This window comes from Amphiprion ocellaris, chromosome 10 (assembly GCF_022539595.1).
Source record: "Amphiprion ocellaris isolate individual 3 ecotype Okinawa chromosome 10, ASM2253959v1, whole genome shotgun sequence".
NCBI lineage: Eukaryota > Metazoa > Chordata > Actinopteri > Pomacentridae > Amphiprion > Amphiprion ocellaris.
Genome location: NC_072775.1, coordinates 2,038,938 through 2,051,786, shown reverse-complemented (window position 1 = coordinate 2,051,786; position 12,849 = coordinate 2,038,938). Strand labels below are relative to the sequence as shown.

Sequence of the window (12,849 nt, the reverse complement as noted above, 5' to 3'; positions counted from 1 at the left end):
CACCCAGTCAACCGACTGACCGACCAACCGACCGACCGACCAACCAACCACCCAGTCAACCGACTGACCGACCAACCAACCGACCGACCAACCAACCACCCAGTCAACCGACTAACCGACCGACTGACCAACCAACCAACCAACCAGTCAACCGACCGACTGACTGACCAACCAACCAACCAACCGACCATCCAACCAACCAACCAACCAGTCAACCAACTGACCGACCGACTGACCGACCAACCAACCAACCAGTCAACCGACTGACCGACTGACTGACCAACCAACCAACCAACCGACCATCCAACCAACCAACCAACCAGTCAACCAACTGACCGACCGACCAACCAACCACCCAGTCAACCGACTAACCGACCGACTGACCAACCAACCGACCGACCGACCGACCAAATAACCAACCAACCACCCACCCACCCAACCACACACACACCCAACAGCACACATAGACACACAACACAAATGTTGAGTCAACTTTTAGACGTTCTAACTGGCTTCAGGTGTGATTTCTATCTTTCCAGCACCTGTTACTGCCACAGGTGAGTTTAAACGAGCATCGCTTGAAATAAAATTATTTGCCCACAGTTTTAAAAAGGTGCTGACAATTTTATCAGTTTTTGAGTTTTGTGTAAAATTATGTCAATTTTGGCTTTTCTCTTCTGCTTTTTTGTGTTTTTCCAATGCACATGAAAGAAATAAACACATGTATACCAAAAACATTTGTAACTGCAACAATTTCTGGGAGAAATGTTGTGTTTTCTGGAAAAATTCCATAGGTGCCAATGCTTTGGTCCATGACTGTATTAAGCCTTGTGTTGTCTGAACATCCTGAACTCTCCTCAGAAATGAGCCGCCTCCACTGACCCTCTAAAATAGAGCAGCTTCATTGATATTTTCAACCAAAAATCTGCATCACACACTTTGTGAATGTCTGGTTTTTCTGTCTTCAGAGGGCAGAAAGACTGGATTTAATCAGTGGACAACACTTGTTTTATTAGATCACACATGTTAGAACTGTTTTGTTTTTTTTGTTTTTTTTTTACTAAAGTAGCGGTTTATTGTCACTATTATTGCTGCTAACAGTGCTGCACAGGTGTAAACATTATTTGTTTAGCAAGAAATAATACTTCTATATGTTAAGAAAGTACCAGACATACAGAAAGTAGCTTCAAATGCATGTTTGAAGGGAAATAACAGTCTACTGTATACTGTAGAGTGGAATTGTATGAAATGGAAGCCATTTGTGGTGGTTTTTGCATCTGTGATGATTTTCTATCTTTTGTGGCCATTTTGCATTTTTTTATGGTGGTTTTATATATTTTTTGGTGGTTTTTGCATCTTTTTGTGGTGAGTATTCATCTTTTGTGGTGGGTTTTTACATGTTTTTGTGATGATTTTTCCTTCTTTTGTGGTGGTTTTTGCATCTGTTTGTGGTCATTTTGCATCTTTTGAAATGGTTTTCTATCTTTTTGAGTTGATTTTGTGTTTTTTTTTGTGGTGATTTTGCATTCCTTACGTTCCATTGCATTCCATACAGTGGAACTGTGCAGTATACAGCATGGAAAAGTCCTCGAATTTCAAGTTGAAAAAAGGTCATTTAGAGGTCTTTCTATGGTATTAAACATAGCGGCCAGATCATTGTTGACCCGAAGACAACACGAGGGTTAAAAAAGTGACTTTAACTTCGGTTTGAATGTAACGACGCTTTGCTTTCTGTCCCTCAGTGGTTAGAAGTGGAGACTATTACTTATTTGAAACCGACAGTGAGGAAGAAGAGGAAGAGGAGGAGAAAAAAGACGAGGAGCCGCCCAAGAAGTCGGCGTTTCAGGTGCCTCATTTCACCTTTTGGATGTATCTGTTGCAGAAATGTTATTTCACAGGGTCGAATTATAAATTTTTCAAGATGTGGCACTCTGTTTTCTGTTTCTAATTCTCTGTTTTGCATGACAGATGGAACAAACGTGCAAATTAAAATTTAAAAGAGATGCGTTGCTTTTTTTTTACAATACAGAACACACAGAGTGACATTTTCTTAGTGTGTACCACTTTTGACAAGTAAGTAAATGTTTTTTTGGTTGAGTTTTCGCAGCCTCGCATAGACGTAACACTTCATAACACTTGACTGGAGCACACACCGCATGAAAGGACTTTATTTCATTATGTTGTGATCTGTTTCTCTCATGTGATGCTGCAGAAACCCTCCCACTCACCCCTCACACGCCCACAGACGGGTAAAAACGGAACACTGCAGTTCTTCAGAGTGTAATTTGACCTTTACAGTAGTGTTTATTCTTATTATTTGAGATGAAATCGTAGACTCGGGGCTTTTGTTTGTCTGTTTTCACATTGTGACTCCTGGTTTTGAATACTAACACTCATAATCTGTTCTGAAATCCTCTCCTCTCCACTGTCTCCTCACACATTCAGCCTCTTCTGTGTCTAACAGTGTGAAACCTGATCCCACTAACTCTCCCACGCTGTCCTCCTCTTCAGCGAGCGATCGGGAAGTTTGTCTCCGCTGTTCTGGCTTTGCCCAAGTCTATCATTAAGCTGCCTAAAACTGTGCTGCAGTATGTAGTGAAGGCAGGAAAGGTACTCGCCGCCGCCTGACGCTATGTGAACGTCTGCCAGCTCAAACAACAGCAAACCGCCCTTCCAGCTCATGTTTGGTGTTGTCAGCAGATAGTTTGTGTATTTACACAGCAGCAGGAACACTGATCAGGCAGAAATCATCAAATTTGACCTGGAAGGGAAACGCTTTGTTCTGACTGATGGGCATGAAGTGTTGGTGTGTTTCTGTGGCTCTGCTGCTCATTTATCTGCTGTTTGATGGCTGTTTTTTGTTTCAGATTCTGCTGATGGTGATGCATGTTTTAATGCATTAATCTGACTAATTTTAATGCAAATGTTGTTATTGTTGAGGCACAATAAAGCTAGAGGCCGATCCTTTTACAATAAAATAAAAATAAAAATTAAAAAAAAATAAAAAAATAAAATATTAACCCTGTAAAACCCACTGCTGCAAAAATACATGTTTTATTTTTTTATTATTAATTTATAATGTGTGTGTGTGTGTGTGTGTGTGTGTGTGTGTGTGTGTGTGTGTGTGTGTGTGTGTGTGTGTGTGTGTGTGTGTGTGTGTGTGTGTGTCTATGTGTGTATATATATATATATATATGGTATTTTTCAGATTGTTTTTTCCATAACTTCAGTTGAAGTAATTTTCTTATTTTGCTCAGACAATGTTTCCATCTGAAATCCTTGTTGCATCTGAGAATGCATCCAATGGAGCATCACAATAAAATGAGGCATGATGTGTTAATTCCACCACAGGAGATATGAGATGTTACCTAGAATTAGTTAAATAGCCCACAGATATCAGTATCGGTTTATATTGGAATCGGACATTGAGAGTTGGACAATATCGGCATATCGGTTATTGGCTAAAACGACAATATCTGACATCCCAGTTAAGAAGTTAAGGTAGGCCTTAGAAAATAGTCTAAAATTTAGATCAGGGGTGTCCAATATGAGGCCTGCGGGCCAAAAGCGGTCCTCCAGAGGGTCCAATCTGGCCCTCAAAGTGTAAAAATTCCAGAGAAGACATTAACTGCAGATTGTAAATTAGTAAAATTATAAATTTAAAATCATTTCTAGACCATGACAAGTTGTTTGGATCAGAAAGTGAAACACTAGATTGTTCATTGTTCTTTTGTTGTTTTGTGTCTCATTTTTGTAATATTTTGTCTTGTTTTTGTTGTTTTTTGTCATTTTGATCCTCCAGTAAATCCGGTATGGTTCAGTTCCAAGTGACTAAATGTTGTGTTCCTTTGTCGACACTTTGTGATCTGGAAGTTGTAATGTGGAAATGATAAACTGAGGCTGAATACTGATGAAACTGAATTTATTTTTCTGAAGAAACTTCAGGTTGTTCATGATGTTTTGTAAAAAGATAATTCTTTAAATGTGAACATTTTCAGAATGTGCCTTTTCACACTAAAACAAAGGAACCATTAGGAGTTGTGATTATTTATAAGTTTTTATGCTGTGGTTTTATTGGTTACTGGAGATCAGAGTGGGCTGAATATGGAACCTGGACTAAGATGAGTCTGACACCTCTGGTTTAGATCATTTTTAACCAACTTGTTGCCCTTTTAGTGCATGATTCAGGTTTCTGCCTCACATCCTTTTCCTGAATCTGCTGTCATCTGTTCTCCAGTTCCTCTACCACGCCTGGATCACCGACCCTAAAGCTGCTCTGAGGGCTCGGGCCAAAGACAGACGCAAGTTCTGGAAGAAATACACCAGGGGGGTCAGAAAAAGGAAGAGCAAGAAGGATGGTAAGCAGGTCCTGGAGATGAAAAGGAAATAAAAGTGAGCTTTCTGCTGTTTTAAACTACAGCAAGGTTCTTTACTGGATTTCAGCAGGTCATGTGACCATCGAGGTTGGAGAGCTTTCTGATGGGCAGGACAAGACGGAAGAGAACAAGAAGTCTGGTGGTCCAGGTTGGCTTCTCTGCAAGAAAGTTGTTTTATTAGATTTAGGAAATAAAGACTGGGTTATTCTAAACACAAGACTAGAAACACTAAATCAGGAATGCAAGCATCAAATATAATGTATGCAGATTAGTCGTAGTATCATTACCTTATTAGCAGCACATAGAAGAATTTCCTGTTGAAGCTGAAAACCGACTGATTCAAATAAACATCTGACTTAGGATGAGACATCAATTTACAATTCTCCATCCAGAAAATCCTGGAAATGATGCACTTCTTTTCCCTTTTGCCATCCCTTGGCGGTTTTCAGGGGATAATAATGAGTAGTTTGCCGTGCTTTTTAACCCTCCTGTTGTCCTCATTTACAGGCACCAAAAATATTGTTTCCTTGTCTGAAAAAAATCAAAAATTCAGCAAAAGAAATTCCCCAAATTTCTGAGAATTTGCAAAACCTTCAAGAAAAAAATTCCAATAATTCCTTAAAAGTTTCACTTAAAAGTTTTATTTAAAAAAAAAAAATCCCCCAAATTTGGCAAGAAAATTGTTGTAAATATTTTCTAAAAATGAGTAAAAATCTTCAAAAAAAATCCTAAAAATACCTAAAGTGATTCCATATATATCAGAAAAACTTATAATATTTTCATTAACCCTCGTGTCGTCCTGCGGTTCAAATTGGCCCGTTTTAAAGTTTGAAAATGTGGAGAAAAACATATTTTCACAGTGAAACTTCTGATGTCCACATTTTCAACATTTTTGGGAAATCTTTGAACATTTTTGGTGGAAAAACAATGTTAAAAATCTTTCTTAAGAACATTCACAAAAAAATCAACCAAATTCCAGCGAAATTCGCTGGATTTTGGTTTTTATGTGAATGTTCTTAAAGAAAATATTAGACGTTTTACTGATATATATGGAATCACTTTAGATATTTTTAGGATTTTTTGGAAGATTTTTACTCATTTTTTGAAAATATTTACAAGAATTTTCTTGCCAATTTTGGGGGATTTTTTAAAATAAAACTTTAAAGCGAAACTTAAAGAATTATTTAAATTTTCTTCTTGAAGGTTTTGCAAATTTTCAGAAATTTGGGGAATTTTTTTGCTGGATTTTTGGATTTTTTTCAGACAAGGAAACAATATTTTTTGGTGTCCATAAATGAAGATAACACGAGGGTTAAACTACCCTCTTCTGTGTTTCGTTCCCTCTCTCAGACAACATCATCAAGCGAGTGTTCAACATCATAAAGTTCACCTGGGTGCTGTTCCAGACGACGGTCGACAGCTTCACCACGTGGATGAACGACATGTGCAGGGAGTACATCGACATCTCCACAGTGCTGAGGATAGAGCGCTGCATGCTCACCAGAGAGGTCAAGAAGGTACGGAAACCTCCACGCTGGCTTTCAACGTGTAGACGGAGATAGTCTTTAAATTAAAATGAATCTATTTACTGGCTCATTTAGTGTCCTTCTCAAAATCAGTCCAGTGACTTTCTGACTGATAACTTTTACTGTATTTTATAGACTTTTATGTTGTTTTATGTGATTTTGTTTGAATTTATCATGCTATAAACACTTCAGCACTAGACCTGGAGATGCTAGTATTAAAAACGATCTCAAAATAACACAAATTATAAGCAGCGTATGGACAAAAAGGTGTTTAACCCTCTAGGCTCTAAACTATTTGGGTTTTTTTGTTCATATCACATTTTTACTCACTTTGGGTTCATTTTTCACCACAACATAAAGTCCTGCACCTCTGTGGAAACAACACAACCATGACTAGAAGTTAAATGATGAAGTTATCGTTTATTTTGCAAAAAAAATTAAGAAACTGGAATCAAAATGTACAACTTGTGTGTGTATATCTATCTATCTGTCTGTCTGTCTGTCTGTCTGTCTGTCTGTCTGTCTGTCTGTCTGTCTGTCTGTCTGTCTGTCTGTCTTTTTATCTATCTATCCATCCATCCATCCATCCATCCATCCATACACACACACACACACACACACACACACACACCAGTGTTTCCTCTACATTCATTCAGCAGCGGCGGCCTGCCATTCCTAAATTCCAGCTGCTGCTCCTTCAAATTTCTTTTTTTTGTAATTGTTTTTTTTTTTTTTTTTTATTGTTGCAAATACTCCACTGCCGCATGTCTCCACCTTTACAGCAGTCTTGCACTGTGTTGGGTATTTGCGAGTACTGAGGTAAACTACAGATAACTATCCTGCTCAGTATCTACTCTCTGATGCGTCGGATTAATACGACAATTAGTCACGAGATCGCGGCCTTGAAAGTGACGTCACGTCCAGCATCCAGGCAGCAGGTCAGAGAGTCAGAGGAGTGTCGTCTTGGAAAATAGGGCAGCAACTTACTGGAGAAAAGTTATTAGCTTAAGATAACTCATAATAGATTTTACAAGTTAAATTGGCATTCATATGTGATAAGTGATGTTATCTAAAATTAGTTAAACAGCCCACATCGGTTGATATCGAAGTCGGAAATTGAGATTTGGACAATATCGGCATATCGGTTATCAGCTAAAAAGACAATATGGGACATCGCTAGTAAAGGATGAACTAATCTCCTCCTTGCAGGGCAATGTGCCGTCCAGAGAGAGCATCCACGTCTACTACCAGAAGGCCATGAGGCTCAACATGTCCAGACAGGCCAGCATGGATCAGCTCAGCGAGGACGAATCGGCCTCGGGCTCCTCCAGCAGGGTGCGAAGGAGGCGGAGAGGATACCCGATGGAAAGTCAGGACTCAACGGCCTCCAGGGACAGCATGTCCAGGTACACGAGGAAGCACTTGGGATGGGGATAACTTTCCTCCTCGGGATATGCCGACTTAAACGCTGAAGGATAGTGGACTGAAGTTTAGGTAGGGATCATAAAATGCAATTAAAGCTGCAAGCAGCGTTCAACGGGTCCTCACATCTTTGCTGATCAGTGCATCCACGCATGTCCACCAGGTGGCGCTGTGACTGAGAGTGTATGTAGGCCTCTGGATGTGGCGAGGGCTGGATTCTGATCACACATGTTAAGTTTGAGCAGATTGGAGAATGTAGACTATTTATGCAGCACTTCCTGTCTATCCACCAGGTGGCACTATCACTGTGACTGTATATTGGTCTATGGAATTCATTAATTCAATTCAATTTTATTTATACAGCACCAATTACAGGTCAAATTGTCTTAAGACACTTTACGGAACCCATATGCCTGCACTGGAAAAAATGCCCCTCTCAAAACAAGAAAAAAACTCATTTCAAGGAACTTGTACCTTAAAATAAGTGAAAAAAATCTGCCAACACGAGGGTTAAAAGATAGCATGCCTGTCAAACCTATCGGCAGGTTTTAAATTAAAATATATCCAGATTATGCATTTGTTAGATGTTCGAAGCTGTCCTGATCTCATTCAGTTCTATTGGGGAAGATGTAGAATGTAGTTTTACATTTTTCACTTCATCCAAAGTTTTCACTTCATCAATCTAATGCTGCGGTTGGATTAGAGGCTTTTATATCACCTGTCTCTGTAACAGAACATAGAGCCACCTCATCCTTCTCATCCCCCCATCTCTCACCACCTCTCAGTGCCTTCACTGAGGCCACCACGCTGTTTTCTCGCCAGTCCACCCTGGACGACCTGGACGCAGAGTTCATTCCCAAAACCAGCGAGCGCGCCAGGCCCAAGCTGCGTAAGATGTACGGCCTGGACGTGTCCAACTCGTCCGTGGACAGCGGCAGCAGCTTCATCTCCAGGTGCTGCACACCTGTCTCACTCACATGGATCACATCACTGCATCTCCTCAGCGTTGGTTTTGAACTTCAGCTGAGTCACTGCATGACTTTTGTTTGGTGCTTCCTGTCAGAAAACTGAAGATGACCTAAATTTCTAAGTGACCCCAAACTGTTGAATGGTGGCGTAATAAAATATCGTAAAAATACAGCAAAAATACAGTAAAAATATAGTAAAAAATATATAGTAAAAATATAGTCAAAGTACAATAAAAATATAGTAAATATATAGAAAAAATACAATAAAAATATAGTAAAAATTAAGTAAAAGTATTGTAAAAATATCGTAAAAAATATAGTAAAATATAGTAAAAATACAGTAAAAATATAGTAAAAATACAGTAAAAATATATGGGCCTCTGTACCCCTATGGAGATATTCCATTAAAAATCAGCCGTTTCCAGCTAGAATAGTCATTTACCACATTAACAATGTCTAGACTGGATTTATCATTCATTTAATGTGATCTTCATTGGAAAAAAAATGCTTTTCTTTCAAAAAATAAGAAAATTTCTAAGTGACCGCAAACTTTTGAATGATAGTGTAATAAAATACAGTAAAAATACAGTAAAACTAAATGTAAAAAAATTATAGAAAAAATGCAGTAAAAATATAGTAAAAATATGGTAAAAATATAGAAAAAATACAGTGAAAATTCAGTAAAACTACAGTAAAAACATAGTAAAAATACAATAAAAATGCAGTAAACATATAGCAAAATGATGGTAAAAATACCGCAAAAATATATTAAAAATACAATTAAAAATGTAGTAAAACTACAGTAAAAATATAGTAAAAATACAATAAAAATGCATAAAAATATAGGAAATATATAACAAAATTATAGTGAAAATACACTGAACATATAGTAAAAATACCACAAAAATATAGTAAAAATACAGTAAAAGTATAACAAAAATACAGTGACAATATAGTAAAAAATATAGTAGAAATACAGTAAAAATACAGTAAAAATATCCACTACTGTTGAAAAGTTTGGGGTCATCCAGAATATTCCCCGTTTTCCGTGAAAACTCCCACTTTTATTCTTGAGCTAACTGCACGGCCTCCTGCATCGTCCATCTGCACACCTGTCTCACTCACATGGATCACATCACTGCATCTCATCAGTGTTGGTTTTAACTTCAGCTGAATCATTGCATGACTTTTGTTTGGTGCTTCCTCTCAGAAACCTGAAGATGACCTAAATACAACAGTTTGATGAGGATCTGTTCCTTCTCTCTTATTTAGGGTTGGAATAAGCAATCATTTTCTTGTTTTTGTGTTTACTGAGACATAATTCAGTTCTACTTTAATTCCCTGTACTTAGGGTTCTCTGACAGCATGTTAAGCATTATTGTTTTGCATATGTCTGTGTGTTTAGATGTGTCGTATAGACCTTCCTTTTCTGTGGCTGCATTGCATCAGGCTTTTATCTAGTCAAGATGCTGTAAATTTGAGCTGCTTGTTTGAATGGAGTCAAAAAAGAATAATTCTATTGTAATTCTACTGTTTTTGTTATGATGCATGCAATCCACCTAAGTGCGGGATGCATTTTATTTTTCTGCACCTAAACCAACATATTTAGCTTATAGGCAGGCCAACTAAACTCCTTTTCAACTCAAACAGCTTCTTTTCATGAATGCCTGGACTCTAACCTTGACTTTGCTGGGAAAACAGTGACAGTTATCATCTTTTTAAACCCTCAGTGAAGTAGACAGGGATCCTGAAAATGTTCAAAGGTCCTGTTTGCTTTTTGGGATCATGAAGTAGCGTTTGCATCCAGAAGTGTTTCCCAGTTTGGACAGACATGAGTTGTAAGCAGATTTAAATTTCTATTAAAGTTTTTGTGGACATCTGTAATTGAAGGTTGGTTTAAAGACTGATAATGACTGACAAAATCATGGCAAATATCATAGGAAATACAATGCTCAGTGACAAATACTGTGCATTTATCAATACATGTGCATTAAACTATATTAGAATGTTCTCTATAATATCTATGAAATGTTATTTACTAATTACAAACGTTGAATGGGGGCTAAAGTAAACTATTAATAAAATATTCCTTCATTCATGGGGAGGTTGTGGCATAAAATAATTCGGGATGTCCAGTAATATCAGCCCACCAATATTATCGACCCGATATTGGCATAAAAATTTAATATCGGTCAATATCATGAAAACCGATAAAATAATGCCTGGATTTCGCCGGCACTTACCAACTCAGAGGGAGGGAGAGTGTGAACTATTGTTTGAGACTTTTTTTTTTTAAAATGGCGTAAATATGTAATTTTTTCCATAAATTCAGTTGAGGTAGTTTTCTTATTTTGCTCAGACAATGTTTCCATCTGAAATCCTTGTTGCATCTGAGAATGCATCCAATGGAGCATCACAATAAAATGAAGCATGATGTGTTAATTCCACCACAGGAGATATGAGATGTTACCTAGAATTAGTTAAACAGCCCACAGATTTTGGAATCGGGAATTGAGAGTTGGGTGATATCGGCATATTGGTTATCGGCAAAAAAGACAATATCAGACATCCCTAAAAATAATGCAAGTGTAGTCAATGATGTGGTTAAAATGATGTAAAACATACAGGGTCAAATGTCTTTAGTAAATCTGCCTTGTATGTTATAAAAATACTAATGCATATCTGCATGATGACTGAGAAACCAATTTAATTTCAGACATCTAGTTTAATAGTTTTATTCATGTCCTGTTTTGCCCTCTGCAGTGAGACGACCCAGTGTGTCATGCTCTACTCCAGACAGGGAACTACAGACACCATAGAAGAAGTGGAGGACGAGCAGGACCAGGGTGAAGAGCGGCAGCAGGTTCCCTGGGAGTCCCAGCAGCTGGATGAGAGTGAGGAGGCTGAGGGTGGACCCTGGAGTGATGGAGAACCTGTGGAGGAACAGGAGGACGAACATTGTGAAGACAGTGAGGAAGGTGAGGAGGAGCTACAGGGAATTGAGGTACCAGAGGACCAGGAAAGAGAGGAGGCTCCCTGGGAGTCCTTTGGTCCAGATGAGGGCCCCTCCTTAAGGCCGGAGGAGACGGAGTCTGGCCCCTCTGGTCAGGAGAACGACTTCATCACTGAGAGTGAAGATGGAGGACAGCAGGACTTCATGCAGACAGAATCCCAGGCTGGGCTCCTCTACACTCCTGACACAGACGCTTCCAAAACATCTGATGCTGACGTACCTCCCAGTTATAGCAAAGCAGTCAGCTTTGACCGTCTGGAGGTTAGCGACGATGAGAGCGACATGGAGGACAGGAAGAGGCGAATGCTGATGACCTCAGACAGCCGCTCAGACAGCAGGTCTGACATCATGCTGCCTTCAATGACCACCGAGCTGACCGCCAGCGATCTGCTGCTCAACAAGTAAGTCTGTTTAGCCTTCAGCCCCAAAGGAATCAGAAGCTGCTGGTCTCAGGTTCATCATAAAAAAGAGAAATGACAAGAATATAAAAATACAAAGGTTTATTTACAATAAGTGAATGACAGAGAGCAAAGACCACAAATTTAAACAATGAACTACAAGCGGAAGTGACCTAAAGTCACCGCTACCTAAAGATGCTAAGGCCAACTAGCGGACTGGCGGATAATTACACAATGGCAGAAAAACACATAGGCTGACCTACGGAAGGTAAGATCCAGGCAGGAGAGATGAACAAGTTAATATAGAGAACACCAGCTAAACACAGCCAAGTATCAACTGGTGAGATAATTAGAAGAACTATTCTATCAGAGAATAGACTAGCGAAACAGGACAGGAAATCACAAACTACACTACCCGAAAATCAACCTGTAAATTTAACCAGGAAGTAACAGGAACTAAACAATCCAATCAGACTATCGAAACGACTGCAATACACAAAGTTAAAGTCTGGCTCTGGAGGCAGTTTCCTGAGGTTGGGAAGCTGTCTGGTGCACAGGGTGGAGAAGTTCAGGAATCTGGAGGGTGACGGAGGCCAACAGCTGTGGTGGGGGGGTCCATGGTGAGGCATGAGCAGATGGAGACCAGACTGGAAAAAGCAAACAAGAATTAGCCAGGATCAGCAGGAACCAGTAGAGACTCAGACTAACTGGTGGTTGTTCACGGTCCAGCATCGAGTAGCAACTGTAGCCTGCTTTTATGGTTGGAGAGTGGTGACTGGATCATCCCCCGCCTGCTCGCGCCGATCAGGCTGATTGGATGATGATGCACACCTGCACACACCTGGCTGGAACAGAGGAAGGGGGAGGGGAGAGCACTGCTGGCGTGACAAAAACAAAGTCGTTACATGCATCATGATATCGATCAGTTTAAATATTTGTACAACTACAGTAATGAAAACAGTCATTAGCTCACACAACACGGTAGGAAAATAGAGGCAAAAATGTAAACAAAGCCGTCTTCTAGCGCCATGTGACGACTGTACATACAGTATTCATCTGCTCTGCTCACCAACTAGTTCCACTGAACCAGTTCCGACGAAACAACGAAACGCCGTACGTTAAACCAAGAACCGACCGTAATGAATT

The 12,849-nt window shown here is 39.3% G+C and overlaps 1 protein-coding gene across 15 annotated transcripts in view; it reads left to right on the top strand.

The window, feature by feature from the left end:
- LOC111570823 (piezo-type mechanosensitive ion channel component 2) overlaps positions 1-12,849 on the top strand; it is a 117,888-nt gene that overhangs the window by 83,049 nt on the left and 21,990 nt on the right. For 6 of the 15 annotated variants that reach the window (XM_055014823.1, XM_055014825.1, XM_055014827.1 and 3 more), the window contains 8 exons: positions 1,743-1,846; positions 2,512-2,610; positions 4,238-4,358; positions 4,444-4,524; positions 5,727-5,893; positions 7,112-7,308; positions 8,110-8,277; positions 11,056-11,706. In XM_055014823.1, the coding sequence (XP_054870798.1) occupies positions 1,743-1,846; positions 2,512-2,610; positions 4,238-4,358; positions 4,444-4,524; positions 5,727-5,893; positions 7,112-7,308; positions 8,110-8,277; positions 11,056-11,706 (1,588 nt within the window). The remainder of the gene's footprint in view (positions 1-1,742; positions 1,847-2,511; positions 2,611-4,237; positions 4,359-4,443; positions 4,525-5,726; positions 5,894-7,111; positions 7,309-8,109; positions 8,278-11,055; positions 11,707-12,849) is intronic. The other 9 variants (XM_055014831.1, XM_055014828.1, XM_055014835.1 and 6 more) reach the window with 7 other exon arrangements.